At 38.9% G+C, this 23,548-nt stretch overlaps 1 protein-coding gene across 1 annotated transcript in view; it reads right to left on the bottom strand.

Annotated features, from left to right (window-relative positions):
• Positions 1-8,904: 8,904 nt before the first annotated feature.
• Positions 8,905-23,548, bottom strand: part of TUBGCP3 (tubulin gamma complex associated protein 3) — a 45,162-nt gene continuing 30,518 nt past the window's right edge. Inside the window, exons 11-22 of the mRNA XM_056495582.1 lie at positions 22,468-22,634; positions 21,387-21,497; positions 20,903-21,011; positions 17,120-17,309; positions 15,803-15,938; positions 14,935-15,003; positions 14,018-14,153; positions 13,021-13,109; positions 12,754-12,885; positions 11,990-12,130; positions 11,331-11,447; positions 8,905-10,040 (exon numbers count right to left, since the gene is read on the bottom strand). Coding sequence (XP_056351557.1) covers positions 9,882-10,040; positions 11,331-11,447; positions 11,990-12,130; positions 12,754-12,885; positions 13,021-13,109; positions 14,018-14,153; positions 14,935-15,003; positions 15,803-15,938; positions 17,120-17,309; positions 20,903-21,011; positions 21,387-21,497; positions 22,468-22,634 — 1,556 coding nt within the window. The 3' untranslated portion in view covers positions 8,905-9,881. The remainder of the gene's footprint in view (positions 10,041-11,330; positions 11,448-11,989; positions 12,131-12,753; positions 12,886-13,020; positions 13,110-14,017; positions 14,154-14,934; positions 15,004-15,802; positions 15,939-17,119; positions 17,310-20,902; positions 21,012-21,386; positions 21,498-22,467; positions 22,635-23,548) is intronic.

The raw sequence follows: 23,548 nt of genomic DNA, 5'->3' as shown, positions 1-23,548 counted from the left end.
CATACACGTGTACACTGCCCATGGAAGAAGTTTTTTTGACAATTGTGATGTGCAATCATGAAAGCAATTCAATGGCAGATGGGTCTTCTAGTGAGGTCAGTGGGAAGAAACAGCATTCACTGCTCTGAGAGGAAAGCTCACAGAACCATAGAATGCCTCAAGTTGGAAGGGACTCACAAGGATCAGGTCCAGCTCTCTGCTCCTCATAGGACTACTTGAAACTAAAACATGTGTCTAAAGCATCCTCTGTAAGCTGTTTGAATTCTGAGTCCACTGGGGGAAGAGGATCCTTTAACACAACAATAACAATTAAATGGATGCACCAACAAGCTCTTTCCAGGTCTGTCCTCCAGCAGCCTCCAAGTCCAGATGATAAGATTCCTTTTGGGATAGCAGCTTGAGCCCAGACCTGTGCTCCAGAGACCAGACTGCATGTGCAGAGATTTTAAAAAATGTTAAATACAACTGCAAATTTAAATCATTAGTAAAGCTTGTCAAATATCCCTTAAATGTTGAAATTACAGCTCTCCAAATCAGTTCCTAAGACAGGCCCAGCTCCACACTGGGTAGCAGGAGAGCTCTGAGCATCTGATATGTGAAAGACGTGTAGGAAGACATCAAGGAACTCCCTCTGGTTTGATCCCCTCTGTAGCTGTGGATAGGCTGTAAGGACAGGAAGGAATGTGGCTGCATCTCACTGAATCAGATAATTAAAACAATCCAAACTGCCACAGCCATAAAAGCAGCTCTAGAGACAGTCTACAGAGATACACCACAGCATATTAATTTGCAATGACTTGGAAGTTCCCTTTGTTGCTACTGAAATCAAGAAAATGTTGCTGCTGCAGGATTTTCACTCATTCAGAGACACTACCAAAGTGAAAAAGAAAACTTCCTGTCAATGTCAAGACAGATTACCCAAGATTACACAACAATGTCAAACACTCCATGGGATTATCAGCAATGCAGGGTCTTCCCCTCTAACAGAGATTGGTGATTCCCTCCAGACAGGAGGAGCACAGAGGCTGCAGGTATGTATGGAAACACCATATTTCAGTCTCTGTGGCAGTCTCTGATTTCATATTGGTTGGGGCAGTGTTGGCTTCAGTAGTTGTTTCAGTGAAGCAGAAAACAATACTGAGATATTTGATGTAATTTTATTTTAATTGGCCTCTTAACTCATAACAGGGAGTATCATAGAATTGAAAAGGATGGAAAAGACCTCTCAGACCATTGGGTTCAACTGCTGTCCTTTTCTGAAACATTTTTTTCTCATATAGAGGAAGAATATTAACTAATATTCTGCCTATAAAAGACTCAAAATCAGAAGAACACAGACAAAACTCGGGAATATAAGCAAAAAAATGATGTGATTGCACACAAAATACAAATCTCAACAATAGCTGCAGTCAACTATCCATGACTTCTAAGAGAGAAGTCCTAGGGCAGTAGTATGGGTTCAGTGATTTCAGAAGAGCAGTCAGACCACGAGACACCCAAAAGTAAATGATAAAAAGACCAGAATTTCTGTAATTCTACTGTATCCCAAAATCATAAGCAGCTGTTGCAAAAACCTGTTTTTATGGTATTGCAAATACCATAGCTGTTGTTCAGAAATGAAAACTTAAAAGAACCATGGTGCCTGCCTCACAGCAGTGGAGTTGGTAATTTACTGGTCATAATACTAATTTTGTACAGCCAAACATGCACTAAAGTCAAACAAACTGTTTAGAACAGTCAAACAGACCAGCAGGGTAAGTTTCAGATTATTCTGGGGAAAAATACTGGGCACATTATATTGGAGCTGGGACCAGGAGAAAGAGTGACTACCTCAACTACAGAATTTGTGATGTCTTGTCAGCAGATCTTTTCCAAGGGATTGGCAGCCTGCTAAGAAGTTAAACCTTTTGATTTAAAAGGCTTTCTCCTGAGAGTGATATGTCTAATTGTCCAGAAAGAAAATGACATAATGGCTGAATCCCCACCTTTCTTGCCCTGTGTCCAGCCCCCTCCTGGGACTCTGTACCTGAACTTTACCTCTTCTCCACAGCTCCATTCCTCTCACCCCAGCAAGTGCAATTGGGAGGTCAGTGTCCATCCCACCTGGGAGAGGCAGGCCACCCTGCAGGATAATTCCCTGGGAAGCACTGCTTCCACTCTCAGCAGTGTCTGGATGGCCAGAGGACAAACCTCTTAGTCTGTTTGAGGCATGGTCCTCAAGAGTCAGAGCAGCTTTTCCTGCATGGCCTGGGAGATGCCTCTGCACCCCAGGAGCTCAAGCAAAGGAAGGGCAAAGTGCAAAAAAAAGTCACAAATGTGGTTCATTTGAGAGCAAATTTAATTAAGGAATTCCACACAACTGTAACTACAGTAACACCAGAACCAAAGCCTTGTAATGGGTCTGTTTGCTGGAGATATCTGCAAACCACCTGAACTCTGAACTGGAGCCTTCTTCTTGCTCACCCTGCTCAAAAATTAATGTCTTTCTATTGCAAAAGGCAAAACAATAGTCTGAAAGATAACTGGTTTTTTCTAAATTTGTACTTGTGAAACATAATATATGGTTATTTATATTATCTGACATAATAGCCATTTTGCAAGCAAATCCAGAAACATTCCCTCCTTCAATATCTAGATAGAAATACATAAATATATAGCAGGAATATAAGGAAAGAGAAAAAAAGTAGATCTTGACTACTCAAGATATTTTCTAAGGTCAGTTTTTCAAAAGAAAAACTATACTTTCCTTTGACATCACTGAGGTTTTAACTTTAGTTCTTAGGATATTTCATAAGCAGTATGATCACTCCTGATCTGATTCTACAGTTCACTTCTGCACAGCAGCCACAGAATTACCCTACTAAATGACTACTGTTTGTAATACCAACCTTGAGAACACAAGAAAGAAATCAAAGTACCTAAGGTCTTTATAAATATATCACAGTATTGAAAATTATAATAACAAAATGTTTTATGTAACTTCTTAACAAGAACATTTGGTCTGCAGCCAAAACTCCTGGCTATAACCAAAGTGATTTAAAATAGAACAAGTATGTATTAAAAATTATTTATAATTCCTTTTTAAAAAAGGAAACAACAGACTCTGCCCATGTGCCCCAGCCAGCTTCTAGCCATTTCAAGCAAAACCTAATTATGATGCCTGGAAAGGCTGAGCTGAAACAGAGACTAGACAAAGCAAAAGGAATAAAATAGGCATTTATTGAAAGGATACACTTTGGGCAGTGCAAGAGCCCAAGCAAGGCTACACCCAAATCAAATCCAAGATCGATCCCCATCAATTACAGTCTAATTATTGCTGGAAGCTGTCCTAAAATTTGACCCAAGATTTCCCAAGGAGGGAGATGTGTAACATTTTGACCCATCCAGGCAGCAAATTTCTTACAGATTTAAAGCTCCAATGCCAAAGGCTGGCATCACCACAGCCTCCAGAAAAGGTCACCAGTATTTTTTATTGGGGGACACTGTTACCTTTTCCATTAGACCTCAACATGATGAAGGGAGCTCCTTTTGACAATGCAGCTGCTCATTTAGTGAGGCCACAGCTTAGAGAGATGGAAAGTGGAATTCTTATTGATAGAAAAGGCTACAATATAATTAAAAATACACTGCTGTTTCAAGCCACAACCTTGTCTTGAAAAAACACGTTCTATGAACAGCACACATTATTACTTTGTCTGCACTTTGAATCAGAATTCATAATTCATATCAAAACCAAAGTATCCCAGATTATAAGGCCACAGCTGAAAATGCACCATTTGCAATTCTCCACTGTCCTCTAAAGGCTGCTTCAGGAATTTCAGTCTCTGAGCTTGAAAAGCAAACTCTGTATGCTGGAGCACAAGTCAGTGGGTCCAAGAAATGTGAGAGGTTTATGAAGAGCTTCAGCTGGAGCTCTGCAAGCTGCTGCAAAAGGCTGGTCTGAGCAGGGACACAGAGTGACCAGGTCTGTGACACGTGTGACACTGCACTGGCAGCACCACTGGCGCTGCCAAGGTGTGGGATCAGCAGGATTCCTGTTCTTCTGCATCCTGACACAGTTCATTCTGCTGCTGAGCTTTGGAAGTCCCTCAGCATGGACAGGTGCCTGCTACAAGTAATAAAGTGCATCCAAATCAGCTTGCCAAAACTGAACCAAAAAATTTGGTCTTGTTTGGTGCCTTCCTACCCCTTTAAAGGTGACTTTGAAAAGTTCTTTATTTATAAAGAAGAAAGGTCAAGCAAAAAAAACCCAGCAGTTACACACCTGTCAATTAAGAAACCACCTAGTTCAAGCCACAAGCAGCTGTGAAACTTTTGTAAACAGCTGTAAACTTCTTCTACAGCTATTTCTTCTGAGTCACAGTATTGCCTTTTTACAGTCTTAATCAAGGAAGTGGTAGCATTTATTATTTTATTTTGCTTCCTGGCTGCCATCCAATTTTTTTTTTTTGTAATTATTTCCTGTTCTGTTATTAATGCCTGTTTTGATCTTTTCATTTGAAGGAGCTTTCTTTTGATTTCCAGAACTTTTGCCTGTGAAATGCTGGAACCACATTCTAACTCTGGGATAAGTCTGGATCTGATTCTGGTTTTGCCTTAAGCTTTAGTCATGTTAATAAAGTTGCAATGAGTGGATATTATGCTTTTCTCATTTATCAAAAAAATCACCTTCACCTCACATTTTATGTCTCTTTATGTTTCCTGTTCACCACTAAATGGCGCAATTTCCCTTCTCTCCATCTGAATCTTCCAGTGCTTGTTTTCTAGAGAATTTTAGTTTCTTCCTTTTCAAGCCATCATAATGTGCTCCATATCTTATTTTTACACACCAAGTTGTTAAAGGAAAGCTCCCAGCTGCCTTTTTAGTTACTGTTAAAAACCTGTCTGTAATTTCCCTCTGTTCCTTTATGCTCTTCAGCAGGTTCATCAAAAGCAAGAGGTAAAACTCAGTACAAATACCCTCATTAAAGGAGTGATTGCAGTACCTTCTTAGAAAGCAAGGCAGAAGACTGCTCTTTACCTCCCTCTTATTTTTGGAAAAACTTTAAAGGGTAATAAAGTGGCCTTGAGCAGCTTTGGGAATGTTCCCATTGTGGAAGTGAGAGGCATCCCAGATTCCTGCCTACCTTGTTCTTGTGGCAAGTAACTCAAATGCAAATAATTCATTTTCATTTTCTCTGGCACTGGAAGAATTCATACACAGGGTAATCACCTTGAGGCAGCTTTTTCCTATCATATCTTTTAATATTCAGACTGATGGTAATAATCACTCCAATTGCATTTTCTATACCCCAATGTTTAGCTAACTTAATTACTGTTGTGATAACTTCTGAAGGAAAACATTTAACGTAATTTGCTCCACAAAGAAATAAAGTAAATTAACTGTGCAGCAATAGAAATTACACTCCCCAGATTTTTCTTGGTGTGTTTTTCTTTCTCTACTATGACCAGAGCATCTCTTTGGCCACCATTTAATGCCTTTCAGGATTCCTGCTCTCTTCTCTGCCCTTCTCTCCTTTTGTGAATGAATATCCACCAGTTTGGCTTCTTTAACTCTCCTGACCTCTGTGCTCTCTCTGACCTCATACACCTCTGGGCAGCTTTGGCTTTCACCTGCACTTGAGGCTCTATTTCCATGGCACTCAGATTTTAGTCCAATGATGTTATGAAAGAATGTACAATACTGGGTTGCCAGAGTGTATTAGCCAAATGCTAACTTTGGAACAAAAAAAAAAGAAAACAAATACTGACTGAGGTACCTTTGCTGTTCTTCTGGTGAAAGAGAATAAGCACTAAGTTGATCCTTATGAATGATTTTCACACCTTAAGGGCTGCATTGCACCAAGATAATAAAAATAGTTAAAATGCTGCATCAGGGAGCTTGTCAATTTAGGGAGTCTGAGTGGTTCATACCTTAAAGTCATGGTATTCCTTGTCAACATAAAAATAACATGTTTTCAGTATATTTTAAAATTGTGGTTCAGCAATCCCTCAGAGTGATATCAATGGCAGCAGAAATTTTTCACTCTGAACAACTGCAGATTAAGAATGAGAGTATTCTACTTGTAATTGCTTCTTATTCTCCTTGGTATTGTAAGTAATTTTGTTTTGTTAAATAGGGTAGAGCAGGCAATGGTTACAATGTTCTTGTAGAAACCAGAGAGAATTATTTCCTCTGGCTTCTGAAACAGCAGGTTCTTGTACCTGTCCCTGCTGTACCTGCCATTATTTGCACATCTTGTGCAGCTCTCCTAACTTTTCCTCTCTCCAGTTAGCAGAATCTTATTAGAAGCTTAAGTGGCATTTTAGGTTTCAAGTAATCAACAGATGATTTTCAAAATTAATGAGGAACTTTGAAGAAGTCCCTGAGCACCCTTATGTGAGCGTGAAATACATTCTGTCATCTCTGAGGCTGCTCATTCAGGTGAAAATTGAAATGAGTACAAATGTGCACAGCCATGGCTTGTTTTAAGGCCAGCATTAGGAAACATTCATGCAAGATCACAGACTAAGTCTAGAAGTTTAAAATAAAGCTTCAATTTCCTGTCCAAATACCTCCCTTTTCCCCAATCATTTATTACGTTTCAACTCTTAGTGTGTTTAAAAAGTTACATATATACTTAAAGAGTGTTCTCAGTACTGAAAATCATTGTTAGATGTAGCATACCAGAAGTTGCAGCTTCACCTTTACCAAAAGTAATTGGCAATTCTTGATAAGAATGCTGTTTTAAAAGGTTGGAAAAGTTCTCATCCAAAACATGAACATCTTACATACATAAGATAGAAGGAAGGAGTTAGGAGGAAGACAAAACCCTTCCACAACTAATTTTAACAAAACAAGTCACGTAGATTTAGGCTTTTTAAATAAATAATATGCTCCTGTGTAAGGCTGAGAGACCTTGGCATTTATTCACTGCATTTGGTAGAAGAGGAGAAAATACACAGGGCCTTGACTGAATAGAATCACTTAAACAAAACTGGATTATGATTATATTCTGTCCTTGATCTCCTACCCTAAGCTTATAACTAATTCACTGGAAAATACATTATATCATGAGCTTCTGCGTGTCCTAGTGGATGCTTCTAAAATACTAAACTGCATCATACTGTACCCTGGTGCAGTCGAGCTGTTGGACTTTACAGAGGGAGATTAACTTTCAGGGGTTGTTTTTTTTTCTTCTTCAGAGCTCATATTGGTTAATATTCCCCTTCAGTTACCAGAACAATATAAGTAGCTTAAAAAGAAGAAGATATTTTCCAGCTCTTTTGCTTTTAAAGCATTTATGATACTGGTAGCACCACATGGATAGCCCTTCATCCAGAAGAGTGTTGCATATTGTATGACACCCTAAGTTGGGTGATAGTGCAGTAATAGAAATACAGAAACCAAGAACAAAACTTTCTCCAAAATTTCTTTAGGCCTTGGCAACCCTGAAAAGGAAGGGGCCAAGTGTGCAGGCTCAGTTAGCAAAGGCCCTGGGACAGGATACAGTGAGGAGGAGCTGGGCTTGTTCCAGCCTAGACACAATGGCTGTATTTGTATTTTCAGACACTGTAACTCTAAGAAAAAAACACTGAAGTTACCAGTCAGAAGTGTGCATTAGAAAACAAAGAACATCCTTGTAGAGTAAATGTGCTGCTCAGAATTATTAACATTGACTGCAGTATATAACTTTAGTGCTGAAAAAGAGAGGTGAAAATCTGACATTTCTCCTTAGAAATGTACCTTTCTGTAGTGCTGCTGCCACCCACCACAAGGAAAGTGACTTGTGCAGTCACAGCAGCACGAGCCTGTCACTATGTGCCTTTTATGTAGAATTCAATATTGGTCTTTGGGCACAAATGAAATATTGTCAACAGAGGTGAGGTCATCACAAGAAAACCCATGCAAATTGAAAAAAACATACCAGCTGCCAGTTAGATGGCAAGAGCCTTTTTTGTGTCCACCCACAAAAAGGCATGGGGACAGTGGTAGGTCCCTATTGGTCCCCTCAGCCTGGCAGTCAGGGCAACTCCTGCAGCAGAGAAGGCTTTTCCCAAATCAACAGGTTGCTGTAGAATCCCCTCAAAATGATCATTCCCAGCATGGCCACTACTGTGAGTTTCCTGGGTACTGCTGGATTCATTTTAGTAGCAAAGAGAATTTAACCTTCCTCTGGAACTCATCCTCTAGTTCCAACAGCGGTGCTGCCTCTCTGGCCTCTGATTTGTCTAGTGATGTGATCATACAACACAATGGCCAAAAGAGTGCTCGTGCAGCTAAGTTTTTTTTCTAAATTTTGGTCAAAACACAAAATGTGTTTTTCCAGACTTTACAACAATATGCTCCCACCACACTGGCAAAAGTGGAGTTACTCATGTCCATCAATGATCTATGACCTTAGGATGCCAGGCTCAGCATCCTTCAGCTTTCCCTTGGCTCCATCCTTGCTCACAGCTGAAATGCTGCCTGCACACTACACCCAGTGACAGCACCTGCACCAGCAGGGCACAGGGTGAAAAGCTTTGTTTTAACAAAAGCAAGGATTCCAAGGCCTGCATAACAGGAATCCTGGTGTCCACAGAGCAAACCAGCTAGTCCAGGGCTGCAAGTCAGCACATGGTCCCCATCAGAGCTCACTGCCAAGATGACTCACAGCAGCTTCACCTGCATTGCCTGGCAGGTGCCTCAGACTCCCAAGGGTTCAAGCAAAATAAGGGCAAAGGGAAAAAAGGCCCCAGACCTGGCTGATGTGAGGGCAATTGTTAATTAATGAACTGCTCACAACTCTCAGTGCAGGTAAGACTAGGACCAAAATCCTGCAATGGGAAGGGTTCTATAAATCAATATGCTTCTAACTGGAAGCTTCTTCTTTCTTAACCTGTGTAAAAATAACACATTTTCCATTACAAAAAGCAACACGCTTGTGTGAAAGATAATTGTGTTTTTATTTTTCTAAGCTCGCACTTGTGGAACATAATAAATGACCTGATATAATGACAACTTTGCAAAAGAAGAGTCCCCCTCTCCCCAACATCTGGACAGCAATATATAAATATTTACAATGAAAAAAATAGGAAAGAGAAGAGAATGAAGTCAACATTAGGCAAGTCAGTTTGTTTCTACATATCTGATTTTGAATATTAAGTATTCAAGTTTAACCAACACTTTCCTTCAGTTCTGAGGCTTTAAGCTCATTTTTAGACCTTATGTGCAACAGATACACTCCTGACTCTGCTTTTATAGTTTGCTCCTGTACAGTAACCATAGAATTTCCCCACTAAATTTTTATTCCAGGATTTTAACTTTGAAAACAACAAAAAAATTAAATATAACTTTATGTCTCCTGATACAAAGTTTCTCACACATCAAACACATCACAACACTGAAAACCAGCATAATGAAATGCTGTATAGCTTCTTAACAAGGACAATAGGTCTGGGTCCTGATCTGTTGGCTTTAACAAAAGCTCTTTTCAAATAGAACAAGTACATATAGAAAAAATAACCTTCTTATTTTCTTTTTAAAAAAGGAAATGGTGCCTTCTATAAACAAAAGAACACGTGACTTCTTTTGACACAGATGTAAGTTACAGTGGAAAAAGCTCAGAAAGCTTCAAATAAACCTGACATTTTTGAAAGGATGATTTAACAAGTTGATTGGATGAGGTTCAATCAGCCCATACAGTCTGGTAATTTTACAAACATCAGTGTAAAAAACCCTGCTTTTTTTGCTTTCTGCTCTCCAGCGTCACACAACCACGGAGTGAGACCACGCTGCCTGCAGCAATGGGGACAGCGATCACACAGCCTGGCAGCACGATGTCACCACGTGGCCGAGCCCAGCGAGGTGTCCCCCTGCAGGTGGCCGGTGTCCCTGCGGCTGTCACACTGTCACACTGTCACACGTGGGAGCTGCGCCGGCCCCGCGCGCCCAGCGACACGCGCAGCCGCGGCTCTCGCGCCTTGTAGTGCTCGTTGAAGTCCAGCCTGAAGCTCAGGAACCGCAGGCTCTCGTCAGAACTGGTTGTCAGCAGGACCAAGAACTGCTGGACAATTCCCTAAGGGGAAAGAAAAACCCAAGAGACAGCTAAGAAAACATCCCTGGTGTACTCCACACAGGAAGATCAGATGCACACACCTGGTACACAGGCAGAGAGAATCTGGGAAAATGCAAGCACAAGGGCTCATATCCAAGAGTTAACAAATCCGTTATACTGGATTCATTCTTTCTCTAAAAACCCAGAGCTTCACTTTTATTTTTCCAATATCAGCCATCAGACTTGAGTCCGTGTTGCAGGTACAATGCCATCCAGGCCAGCATCAGAGCACTGCTTGGTTCAGACATCTCCATTTGGTGTGGGTTGTACAGCAGTACATGGCAGCCCACAACAGCAAAGCACGTGCCCAGGAGGGCAGCCAGTGCTGCAGACCCAACTAGATTGATCATTTGGAGCAATTTGAGGCAGGGTTTGTACTTGGCATGTGGGAGGCACACTTCTGCATCCCATCTTCCCATTCAGCTCTCGCCATGCCGCTGCAGAAGCCCCACAGGACACAGGAAAGGCAAGGACTTTGGGAGGATGGGAAGACTCATTCCTAAGCCCCAGTAAATATTAGCATGAACATACCCATAACTAGAGCACTCCATTACTTCCAAAGATGACCAAAGCTGGCCAGGAAAATTCCATGTGGAAGCTCCATAAGGGCTCAGCATGAATACAGTCTAAGCAGGCAAAACCAACATTGCCAACTTGTAGGAATCTTGTACAGCACATAAAGCACAATTTATTTACAACCTACACTTAAAGATTTAGGCTCATTTTTCTGGAGAATGGTAGCTTTAGCATCGGATATAACAAATAAAAACAAAGCCAGAATAAATTATTTACAGAAGATAGCCTGTACGTGTTCCCCCAAACATCTCATCCAAGTCCCACCCCAGAGAGCTTAAAATTAAGTGTTAGGCCCTTAATAGGAAACTTACTGCAGGCTTTAATAGCAAAGACTTGCAAAGACTGTGAGGAAAAAATGGAATGGGAATGCAGAAGGAATTCTATCTTTTTCCCCCTCAGACTACACCAAAAGATAGCTATTACTTTGGCTACTGGAGGAAGAAGACAACTTACATGAAATTACTCTTCTCCTTTGTCAGGGGAACATAAATGATCACAAAACCTTTGACTACTAAGGAACAGTGAACACAGGCTTATAAGTAGAGAAGGATAAAACAAAGACCTAGCTCCATGAACTGCACACACATGAATACAGAAGTTATACCTACTCAATATGTGAAATTCATTTCTATACAAAGCTCAGCATATTTTAGAAAAATATAATTTAAGAGGCACCTGGTAGAAGTGAGTGAGTATTCGCAGCTGTGAGCACATTTTAGGTATTGAATCTTGAAATTCTTTCATCCTCTTGTTCTCTTCTTCTTCTTCTGATGCAGTTACACCCCACTTGCCCTACACAGAAACCAAACAAGTTAAGAGGTGAAGCACCACATGATTCAAGTTGCTAACTCAGCCACCTTCTGCCCAGCTACATCAGGTTTATAAAAACCAACCATTGCCACAGAAAGACAAACAGAGAGTCCCCCATATGGAAACTATCAAAACCCCCTTGCTGGTTGTACAGCACATGAAAGAATTAAGAGGTTTATTATCAAGGCAAGTCTCACACCAACACTGCATGTCAGTCTCACAGCAGGGAGGCAGACATGGAGCTATAGCATTTTTTGCAAACAGGCTCAATTTACTTCATTTAAAAGAGCCCTAAATTTCTGATCCTCCAATGTCCACTAGAGAAACCAACTCAGATTTTGGGCAAGACAAATCAAAAACACCATTCAGCAGTTTTGCCTGAAGTCACTAGCAACTGCTGACGACTTTTACATCTGTCCCAACTACATTTTTCATTTTTATTGTACCTCTACATGGAACCTAAAATTCTCCATAAATCAAAAGATTCAATTCATTTTCACATTCTAGAAACATCCTTATTGTACCTCAAGCTCACGCTGTTTTTTCCTCTCTTCAAATTGCAACCTCAGCTGCAGCTCCTCCAGAGCAGCTCTGTACATTGCATCTTGGGCATTCTGGAGCTCAATGATCTGGTCAAAAACTGCTCGAAGCTGGTTGAGAAGTACCTGTGAGACAGGCAACAGAATAATTAAACAACTGTACAGCACAAGAGTTTTAAGTTAACACTCTTCCCCAGAAAATAAACAAAAAGAAAAAAGAAAAAGTAAAAGAGAAAGAAAAGTAAAAGAGAAAGAGAAAGAAAAGTAAAAGAGAAAGAGAAAGAGAAAGAGAAAAGTAAAAGAGAAAGAGAAAGAGAAAAGTAAAAGAGAAAGAGAAAGAGAAAAGTAAAAGAGAAAGAGAAAGAGAAAAGTAAAAGAGAAAGAGAAAGAGAAAAGTAAAAGAGAAAGAGAAAGAAAAGTAAAAGAGAAAGAGAAAGAAAAGTAAAAGTAAAAGTAAAAGTAAAAAGTCTTTTTTACACAGCTGGAGAGACTGCTCTGCAAAGCCCTAAGTCTTTTGTTCCATGATCACACAGCTTGTTAGGACAAAAAGCAACTGGCCCACACTACAGCAAGTTTTATTATCAACATATGTCACTATGTCTGGGCAGTAGGTACAGAACCTACCATTATAAAATCTTGTATCAGAGGAATAGAAGTGACTTTTCCCTTTGCTCCTACTGTCAAAGAAGGTAGTTCCTGACATATATGCCAAGATCATACAGATACAATTTCACGCAAAGACGACTTACCCTGGAATCACTATCTAGCAAGCACCGAGCTATGATTGTGTCCAGAAAAACTTCATGAGCTGCAATAATGTGATCCAAATCCTGTGCTTGTTGGACCTTGTTCCAGAGCTCATCCCATGAACATTCAAGCACCTGGAGCAATGACACAGCATTGGGCTGTTTCAATTTGCTGGATGACAAGCTCATTGAAATTTAAGACACACAACACATACAGAATATTGCAAGTGCTTCATTTTCTAAGTAACTAATTGTGTGGGTAAAGTATACCTCAAATGTAATGTAATACTGCATTTGATGAATGAAATGGACCATTTCTGATGCCAGGACATGACACTGATGCAGCACCCCAGAAAGCTCTGTAAAAAATCCAAAGAGATAGCATGTTAAAGACTGTAAGGACGAGCACAGCCAACAAATCAGCTTGGTAATTTTTTTTCTCCAGATAGAATACTTTATAACACAGCCACTAATCATAGATGTCACTCAGCAGTGACCTTCTGAGGCCAGGTGTCCTCTCCCACCCACCAAAAGTACTTAAATTATGAAACAACAAATTTGCAAGTATTACTATGCCATACGGACATGTAACTCTCAATAGTTATTTTTTACTGAAAGAAATGTAGATAGATTTTAAAGAAGTTCAAGAGTGAGCCAGTACAGATGTTCACAAATATGGCTATATTCTCCAGCTGAGAAATAGGATCAAAGAGTTCCCATCCATTAAACATACACCAGAGCCACTACATTTCAGAGCTTTCCTATTTCTTCTCAAACATCTTTCTCTTCTTAGCCTCTTCTGTTCTTAGCTGAACAAAAGCAAAGGGAATAAGTGAAGGTAAAACTAGTAAATTCAGAACTGTGAATATATGAGACTTAATAATTAACAGACAGCACAGGAAAGAGTGAGACATGGGGTACAAATAAGAAGGCATCAAGGAAAATGAATACAAAGGGATGGAAGAATTACAGTCTCACAACTGGGCCAGCATAAAGATACTTATGTTAGTGCAACTTTTCAAGACAGGGATCAAGAATTAAGTAAAACAACAGACAGGAAACTATTTACAATTGTGTTATTTCACCTTCATCATCATCATCATCATCATCAACCGTTAAACAGCCAGTCAAGAGGAGCACCAAAATATAAAATTAATCTGAACATCATTCAGACGACACTTTTTCGCCTCTTAACACACAGTTTACAATAAGATGCAGTGATCAATATCCATTTTACAAGCATGTCATCCTTCCGGACACCTCTCACCTGGCATACTTTTCAGAAGCTTTGCATTGCACATGTGCCCTTTCCATATATCAGTAAGAATATACTCCATCCTCTTTGCTCTCCAAAGGAAATTAAACACTCTTAGATAGTGGCTCATGCACTCACGTGTAAATACCTACAACACAAAGAAAGTATCAGTACAAATTAATAGACATACCATATGCCCTGAAGTACCAAGAAGCTCTTCACCGTCTATTCTATCTGATCCATGCAGTTTATTGAAAAATATTGTAAAAAGTTTCCTGGAATCCCCAGAGCTTTTGGAAAGATCCTTCCTTGAGGGCTGAACAGTTACTTAGCATTCAACTAGACAGAGGGCATTGCTGGAAGTGTAAGAAGGGATGAACATAGCAAAGTCTAAGTCTCTTTTAAAGCTGAATATGAAAATTCCTTCTCCTGGTCAGACTCAGTTTGTCCTGCTTAAAAAGGAAGTTCTTTACAAGTTCTTTATAGAGGCTAAACACATTCTGTTACACAGTGCAACTACCTATCGAATGCTGTTTAGACAGCATAAATAAGTTCTCCACAAATACATTCTTCAGTTCCTTGCAAATTTTCCCAAATTAGTATCTACAGACTAGCAATTATCAAAGAATAGGACTACTCAATTTATTAAGTACTCGCTAAAAACTGTGCTGGAACAAATAAATTACTGATTTTCAGTAATGACTGTTTTAAATGTAGCCTTTCAGCACTTACAGTTAACAAGTAAGAATTGAGATTTTTGCTTAACTAGTGATACAGTGGTTATATCCTAGATGCAAAAGAAAAAAAGAAAAAAAAAATCTCTGATTTCACACTCCAGAACAAAAAAAAGGTTACCTTAATTAAAAAAACACTTAACAATTTAATTCAGCACCCAAAACACATTCAGAGCCAGCAGTATATGACATTACCGTTGCTATTGGCCCATCAACATGATAGTCCAAGCTGAAGACATCCCATCCAGTGTCCCCAGGAGACACCTGTATTAAAAAGATGCTACTGTCAGTGTATAATCAGAGCATACTAAAGCTGAAGACAAGCATTACTTGCTTACTTTTTCATTCTGAAAGGCCTATGAGCAAACAAGTATCCACACTAACAGGAGATACAGGACTTTCTTGTTTAAAGTAGCAGATTAGGCAAAAATTGACCAAACCCTTTGATATAAGGGTTGAGACTGATCTCACACAAATAGTGATGTTTGCAACATCAGTGTTTCTCCACTGAACCTAGTAAAGGAAAATAAAGGTAAGGAAAAATTTCTTTGGCATCTGAAACAGACTTATTTCAGATACTATAGCTAAAGTCTCAGGGACTGAAGCTTTCAAATTAACTCAAGTTTTTTACCACTGGCCTCTTCCATGAAATGTGCTATCATTTCTTCTCTAGTTTTAACTGGAGGGAAGAAGGAGGCACACACCTCAATCCGCCCCTTCCTGCCCCAATTCTTCTTCTAAGAGCAACAGCATTAAGAGTTGGTTGGAGAATCTCAAATCAGGGCCACCAGCATCAATTTCTATGAGGCCCCAAATACTCAACCTTGCATTGTCAATGGCTGTAAACCTCTATCTTGAAACACAAATAGATAATAGACAGGGAAAGCGAAAAGAAGACAACTTCTTAAATGACCTTGGTGTTTCTCAAAAACACTGTAAACTTCAGTGGACAGGAAGTAGGAAAACGTATTCACACACAAAAATTTTGTTTCATATAGATGTCTGCATGTGTACACACAAACAAAGGTATGTTTCAGGTCAGAGTCACCATGATGCAACAGACCTCCAGAAGTCGGACATCCAAGCGCTTGAGAATCTCAGGATTATCGAACTGGGCGTTCGTGGCTCTCACTGCAGTTTCCAGGATTCCAGTTAGATTATGCTGATATAAGGTTGTAGCTGGTCGTGCAAGCTCTGGCCTGGTGGTTATGAAACAGTCATAGCACATTACTGAAATATTCTGCAGCAGCAATTCAGTACTAACTGCAGCACACAGCAAAACCCTTTTCTAACTGACATTCAAAACTTCTCATATTACTCTTTCAGACTTAATCATGAAGAAAATCAGTGAGCAAAATATTTGCACAGAGTATGAGAGAATGTCTGTTCATATGCAGTTACACCCCTGAATATTAGTATGAGGAGTAACTTAATCCCCATTTAATGCCAGTAATTTGAAGTTACCAGGACTGCTAGTTTAGTTTGAATCACATTCATATCTTAAATGAGGCAGATTACAACATTAGCATAACAAACCAGTAATTTCACTTCAGTTTTGAGAAACTTACTGATAGCCATCTCACAGGCCCAGAAGTGCTGTGCTCAGAAACCCACTCCCTCTATGTAACTTCAATTTTGCAAAGAGTTGCAACATGAAACTCTTGTACTACCTCTCTCTCCCCCAGGATCAGGACTGGAAAGCCTCTCATTCCTTCTGCCTCAAATGTAATACTGACTCCACAACCAACCTCTCTGCTTCACATTAAAAAGTGTGGTCATATACTATTGATTTTGATTTAAAACAAATTAATCAAAGCTTTATTACAAAGCTTGCCTTCTAGATCAAAGAAAAGCTTTGCAAGACAATGCTTCTGATTGAAGAAGTCTCATCAGTAGCACCAGCATAGGTGCACCTGGGTGCTTGAAACAGAAGCCAGTGAGGAATCAATTAGATTTTTTAAAATTGGACACAATGTTTTGGTCCAAACACCTCCAAAATAGAGGCCTAATAAATAATTCCAGCCAAGCTAAGCAGTAGCATCAAGAGCAGAAGGTTTCTGCTTAAACTTGCTGACAGGACCAAGAGAAGTGCCAATATCCTTGAGGCTGTCACAGGGCCAATATAAAGGCATCTGTACTAGTATGACTTTTCAAGGCTTTGTCAAATGGCACTGTATGTATCTCTTACCAAAAAGGAAGAAAAAATTTTGAGCCCCAGGGTTAAAGAAATAAAACCCAAAATAGAATTCCAAAGTTATTACTCAAAGATTTAATTGAACAGCTACTTAGAGGTTCCTCTTCAAAAAGCAAAACAGTTTCTGGGCCGATCATGCACAGAACCATCAGAAATTCAACATAATTACCCTTCCTATTGTCTTACTTGAGCAAGTCCATTAAATGCCTGATAAAGTCTCCTTGACCAAGTAACAAGTAGCGCCTCATGGCCTGCATGTGTTCCAGCAAATTGTACTTCTTATTGAGAACATCCAGCAGGTATTTGCTGGTTTCAAAATAAGCTGCATCAATTTTCTCTTGAAATGCATTTTCCAGGTCTGTGAATAAATCAGCAGCTAAAAGAAAATAAAAATTAAAATTAAATTAGTTGTTTTCAAAAACTGAGGCAAACAAGCTTTGGAGTTGAAACACAAACAGAAAAACTGCCATTTCTTCTGATCCACTGTGTTATACATTTGCCATAGCCAAAGCAAGTCTAAAGCAGCCTACACTTCAACAATAATACTTTTAATCTGTGCCCAGATTGCACTTTCCAGTAGAAGTTCATGTTATGTCATTTTTTCATAAAAAAGGTTGGGGATTTTTAAGCTTGCTGAAATACTGCAGTTTACAAATCAAATAATTTATGGAGATCTGCAAGAGCAGAATTAGGAAAAACCTTTGTTGGGCAGAATCTAAATCAGAAGACACTTCTAAGGGTGCAGGGAAAAACAAATCAAATAATCTGAATGTTAAAAAACTCAACAGACAAGAGTTTGCATGGATGAAAGAATGAGAGAAAAGAGAATATGTTCGAGCTACCAGGGGGACAGCCAGCAACCTGATATTTTCTCCCCATCTTTCATGCATGGCAATTTGGGGATAGAAAGCAGGAAACAGTAGAAAGTAGTAGGAAGCTTATGTCACTGTTTTCTACAACTACAAGTTCACTGAAAGGGACTCCTGCAAAACTGTTATGAGATAGCAAGAACTGTGGCCTCTTCAGGCAACATGGAGCAATACTGCCAATACTGGATTGCCAGCTATCATAAGATTCAGACTTTCTTCAGCATTGAAGGATATACTCCCACTTTAATTACTCAATTAATAAAATGCTTTAGAACTGAAGAAACAAGCAGTGGCTCTAAGAAAGAAGTCACTCCTTGAGAAGCCTAAATGTCTGATTCACTGACATTCCTGGAGGTTTCCAAACTATCATTCAGTAATCACTGAACCTCTCCATAAGACACAAAAAGTGCAAGAGATGTCAAAGAGATGACACTTATAATACACTGCTGTGTTTAAAATCCCTGGACTAGAGAAATACTACTTAGTCAAGTAACACACATCAAACCTAGGGATGTGAGAATTAATACAGCCTGCAGTAAGTGCAAGTGCCTTTCCTCAAGATGCTGCAGGCGTTACAGGCAAAACAAGAGAGGGAACAAGCCAATCCAGAAAGAGTTACTAGCTAATCTCTTCAGCCCCTGGATACAGAGGCTGAGCCTAGCACTGGCTCAAGGCACAAGCAAAGCCAGCAGGCAACTCCCTGGCTTGTCTATGGCCATGTCACTGTGTCAGGCATGCTGGTCCTGTCTCCACTCAGGCAGGGGTGAGCATGTCTAAGCAGTAGCTCTGAGATACACAGACCAGCTTCAGCTTCTTACTGTCTCAGAAAAAGCAGCCTTTCCCCTGTGCATAGTACTGATCCTCTTGCCTTGCAGGAAGTGACGTGGCCACAGCCCTTCACCTTAGATTGGAAAGCCAATTTTATATATGTAGCTGTAATGCACCACCTCTGCATACACACAGCCCCCAGCCTGGTCCAGAAGTCCCCAAATTAAAGATAGCTACATGTTGGAGCTTTATTGGCCTTTTTTACTGTTGCTCTCTCCCAAATGCTACAATTCCCTGCCAGGCAAGATGACCAACTTCTACACAGTTATGCCAGACTTCTTAACAGTTTTCCACACGAGTTTTCCACACAGTGATTACGTCAGCATCAAAAGGGAACTGGGGAAACATGATAGTTAAGGTTTCAAAGCAAATGAAACAAACAAATAATACAGCCATACCCATGAAATGTTCAGATTTAAAACAAGAAAAGATATCCATAACTCAGGCTGGCATCCTAGCTTTCCATGATCTTAATAAGTAATTACCTAAAGGTACTTTCAGGATATTGTCAGATGGCACAGACAGGCACAAATGGAAGCATTTCCAACATCCCTGACATAGAATGTTCTTTCAGGATTAAATGGGTAAAATGCCCTAAACACAAATGCAGTTTGATGCAGAATTAAAGCAATGCAATACCATGAGGTATTTAGGCTGCCAACAGTAAGCTCAGCAGGCCTTCAGCACACTGCAGATAGAGTAACATTTCTAAAACTACACTTCTGTCTCAGTTATTCTCAGCACTTAAGATAATGTAGGTGCTTTGAAGCTTTCATCCCTTACATAATAGGAAACATGTATTTGCACAGATCTTCCATTCAAGCAAGGAGAAAGAGAAAAACAAGTGCAAATTTAAAGAAATATTGGAAAAGCATGGCCATAAATGCTGTATAAAGTGGTGAAAGTAGTGAAGCCAGTGAACGTTTTTTCCTTTTTTCCAGGAGTTGCTGGCAAGATGATTGTTCAAATGCATTTACAGCCCTTAGTCATTTAACCTTGACCCCTTTCTGCACTTCAGGCTTATCTTTGACTAAGCAAGCAATGAATGTGGTACAAAAACCACATTATTAGAAGACATATTCTTCCAGATATGAATGGGATTTTATTATTAGAACATTTTTCATGGAGGTACTCATGCCAGAAGTCCATTCTGTGAAGAGTTAAAATTAAAACTAATCCAAGGTTACCTGGAGGGGAAAAAAAACCCCAACAAATCCAAACCAAACAACCCCACATACACAAGCTTTAAAGTTATATATAAGTAATATTATGTTATAAAGAGTTAAGAAGTATATTCTTCGAAAATAAGAATTTGACAGAAAAATATCTACATGATTAGCATCAGAAAACTTATCCCAGTGAGCTGCATCTCAACATTTAGACTACCTTTGATATATTAAACAAGTTATCAAGAGAAGTTACAGTAGCAAAATATCACTTCCACTAGAAGGCAGCTATCTGTCCCTTCTCCAAGATATAGCAGCATCCTACACATTCTTTGCTTAGTATTTAGACAAAGTCTCCTTGGTTTAGATCTTTACTATTTGCTATCTTTTATCATAACAATTTTGATTTCATTGCAACAAATATGCTGCCAAAATATAACCATAAATGGTATATAAGTTGTCATTCATAAAAACTGAGATCTATTCTAAATACAACAAAATAACCTGAAGGAATCCTAATAGTTAAGTTTTGGTTCCATGTTCACCAGCCCCAGTTTTAAGTAATCTTCAGAAAGAATTTAACTAACCTTCCACATACTGATTTTGGACATATTTGTATCATGCATTTACAGAAAGGCTTCTTTTCTCTTTTTATTGCTTATTCTCTAATTTACAACTTACTGGGTATTTTTATTTTTCAACCACAAAATTAAGGCAGTATTATGGAATTCTATGATGGAGTATATTTGACTAGAAGTCAAACATACTAAATTCTTATTGCAGCACTCAAGAATACCCCTGCTCCCACCCCAGCTGAGGCAGCTGAAGGCAGACTGTTTTATGGTTTCATTCACAAACTGAGTACATTAACAATCATCCAGCAACCTATGAAATTAAGAAAATTATACACATGCATCAATATACATATTTTGTAAAAAAAATGTTAGTATATAGATAATTAAATTATCTATCTTATTTTAAGGCAGATGGGATTTTTGTACACCCTGCCACTCCTCCATCCATGAAGTCAGTTTACAGTCTAAACCACATATAGCATGGGAGAGGTCAGTTCAAAGGGGAGATACTGAATAATATTAATACTGTACCATCTTTTGAAGACTCTGCAGATTTTGCAACAGCAATCATCTTTGTGGACGGAGTTTGATCATGACAAACTTGATGCAAGAAGTTTATGGATTTTCCTATTAAAAGGACCTGAACAAAACAGGATTTCTTAAAAAGTGATTTGCTTATAAGAAAAAAATGAAAACAAAGAAGCCATCCACAACCACCAGGACAAGATATTTTGTATTTTTTCTGTGCTCTTAGTTTCACAATCCCAACCACAGCAAACCAGAATGGCAATGCCAACATGAAAAGGTTTTAAACCCCTACTTGAGATCTCCTCAAAGTTTAACAGTTAGAGAATGGAAAGGAGAAACAGTTCTATAGCCTTACTCAGCAAACAATTCTAAAATTCCTAATTCTAAAATTATTTTTTATTCAATTTGGCCTCTATTTTCTCAATAGAGCTCTAAGCAGCAGCACTGGGCAAACAAATCATCAGAAGATGAACTTTTAGATTCATACCTTTTTTGATTGCTCCATTGTAATAAAAGATGGGATCATTGATTTCCTCAAAGTGTATTTGTCATGCCACAACCGATCAGTTTTAACTGTAGGATCTGAAGCTACAAAAAACTGAAGATCGAAATAAATATTAAAAGCAAAAGATTAATGTAAACTCTAACTTATAGTTTCATCTATTATTCCTCCTACTTTAACAGATGCAGAGGGGAAAAAAAAAAAAAAAAATCACAAGAAAACCAAAAAGCCAGAAAAATTTTGTAAATGATATGGTGATCAAATGCTATAGTCTCAACTCCACACAAGAGAATCCTCTTATTTGTAAAAATCTAAAACTACTTTATTAGCTTTGTTGAAGTGAAGTTTAGATGGATGATGTCCTCATCCTGTCAAACAATACACCCATTTTCTGGACACAAACTTTTTTCACTGCCTCCAAATACCATTTTCCCCAAGAATGGCCAATTGTCTTTGTTCAAACTCTCTATCATATATGAAAATTATTGCTTTCAGTACAAGACATCCAACAATAATTTTCAATATTAAGAGCACTCTTCCAGTGCACATGCAGAGATTAGAGCTAACAAACTTTGTACATAAAATACAAAAAAGATAAAACCTCATATCTGGGGAGTAGCTGGGAAAAAAAGAGCCTATTTTACTTCTAAAAAAAGATTCCTAGACATTTTACACAATTCTAATCTTAAGATCAACTGTCACTATCACTCACTTAAATTTTGACCAAAATAAGGACATTGCAAGAAACAGACAGCATATCTGACTCTGTAGCAAAATTAGAAACTGTTTTGTCTTCAGAAACAAGAACCTACTGTCAGTACACCATTCTGACTCTACTAACCAGACCCAGCATATGATTTGTTGAAGACAACACACTGCAACCTGCAGATACCAAATTCATGAAGAATTCATGGAGAGTGATATTTTAGATTGTTATTGTATGTATTGCTTACTCATGTTAAACATTTTCATCATACTCTATATTTCAAATTCTCCTCTAAGCTTCTCACAGATCATCACACCACAAAGCAAAGAGATGAAGTGTTTGCTGTAGCACACACATTACCTCATGGTATGTATCCTCCAGCTCTCCATCATAAATCCAGCGATAAAGGAAGTTCAGTACAGGATGGGATACCAGGCCAAGAATATGCTGAACCAGAGATCTCATGTAGGGATCTCCTGTTTTAGTATAGGCATGAACTGCTGAGGCTAATTCACCACCTTTTCTCCCTGTAAGAAGAAAGGGAGAGGAACAGAAACATTTGAAGGAAAACCATATGCACCTCATTTAAATTTAGCAGCCACTGATTTTAGCTACCCACGTGTCACATTGAGCTTGCTAAACAGCAATTCTAAAATGCAGCAAAAGTAGATTTTTCAATTGTTAACAGGGAATTCCTAGGTTTTAAGGCGTGAATTATTAATCTCACTAAAGCATTAAGCAGAGTTCTCTGTCTACTTTGTGGTAGCTTAGAGGAATGCAAAATTCAAGGCATCAGATCACACACAGAGGCTGATGTTATGCTTCCAGAGAAGCTTTGAAGAAAGCTTAGAATGTTTTCCTTCTCTCCTATACTTGACACTCAGATATTCTGTGTGCATACATGCACACAAACACAGCTTTCCTGTTTCTTGGTTATAGTTGCCCCCACAACTACTATTATCTAGGTATTAGATAATATCTCCTGTCTTTTTGCAATTGAAAGTAAGAGGCTGTCACAAAAAAAAGGTTTAAAAATAGATTGAATATTTGATTTTGCTGCCATGCTCCACAGCTTACTGCTTCCTTGTGGCAGAGGCCATGGAACTCAAAATTTTCATTAATGTCTTAAAAGTAAAGCCTGTTTAAAAAAAAATTTGGGACCAAATCAAATAATCAAGGGAAAGCAAGTATTTTAGGTTTGTTTTTGTTTTTTTTTTTCCCCTAATACGCTCTTTCTAAAGGGCTATAATCTCATAAATCTAATGTACCATCAGGGAGAAGCATCAGTTACTGGTCAGTTTAATCAGCTGCTGGCCAAAGTTCTGGCAAACTCCAGCATGACACTTCCCTGCATCTTCTTGTGGATTGCCAAAAGAATCACAGTATTTGTTGTTTCACATGAATTTGAAGACAAGTTGCTAATAACTCCTCTATGCCATCA

This window comes from Oenanthe melanoleuca, chromosome 1 (assembly GCF_029582105.1).
Source record: "Oenanthe melanoleuca isolate GR-GAL-2019-014 chromosome 1, OMel1.0, whole genome shotgun sequence".
Classification (NCBI taxonomy): domain Eukaryota; kingdom Metazoa; phylum Chordata; class Aves; order Passeriformes; family Muscicapidae; genus Oenanthe; species Oenanthe melanoleuca.
This window is presented reverse-complemented; position numbering and strand designations above follow the sequence as displayed.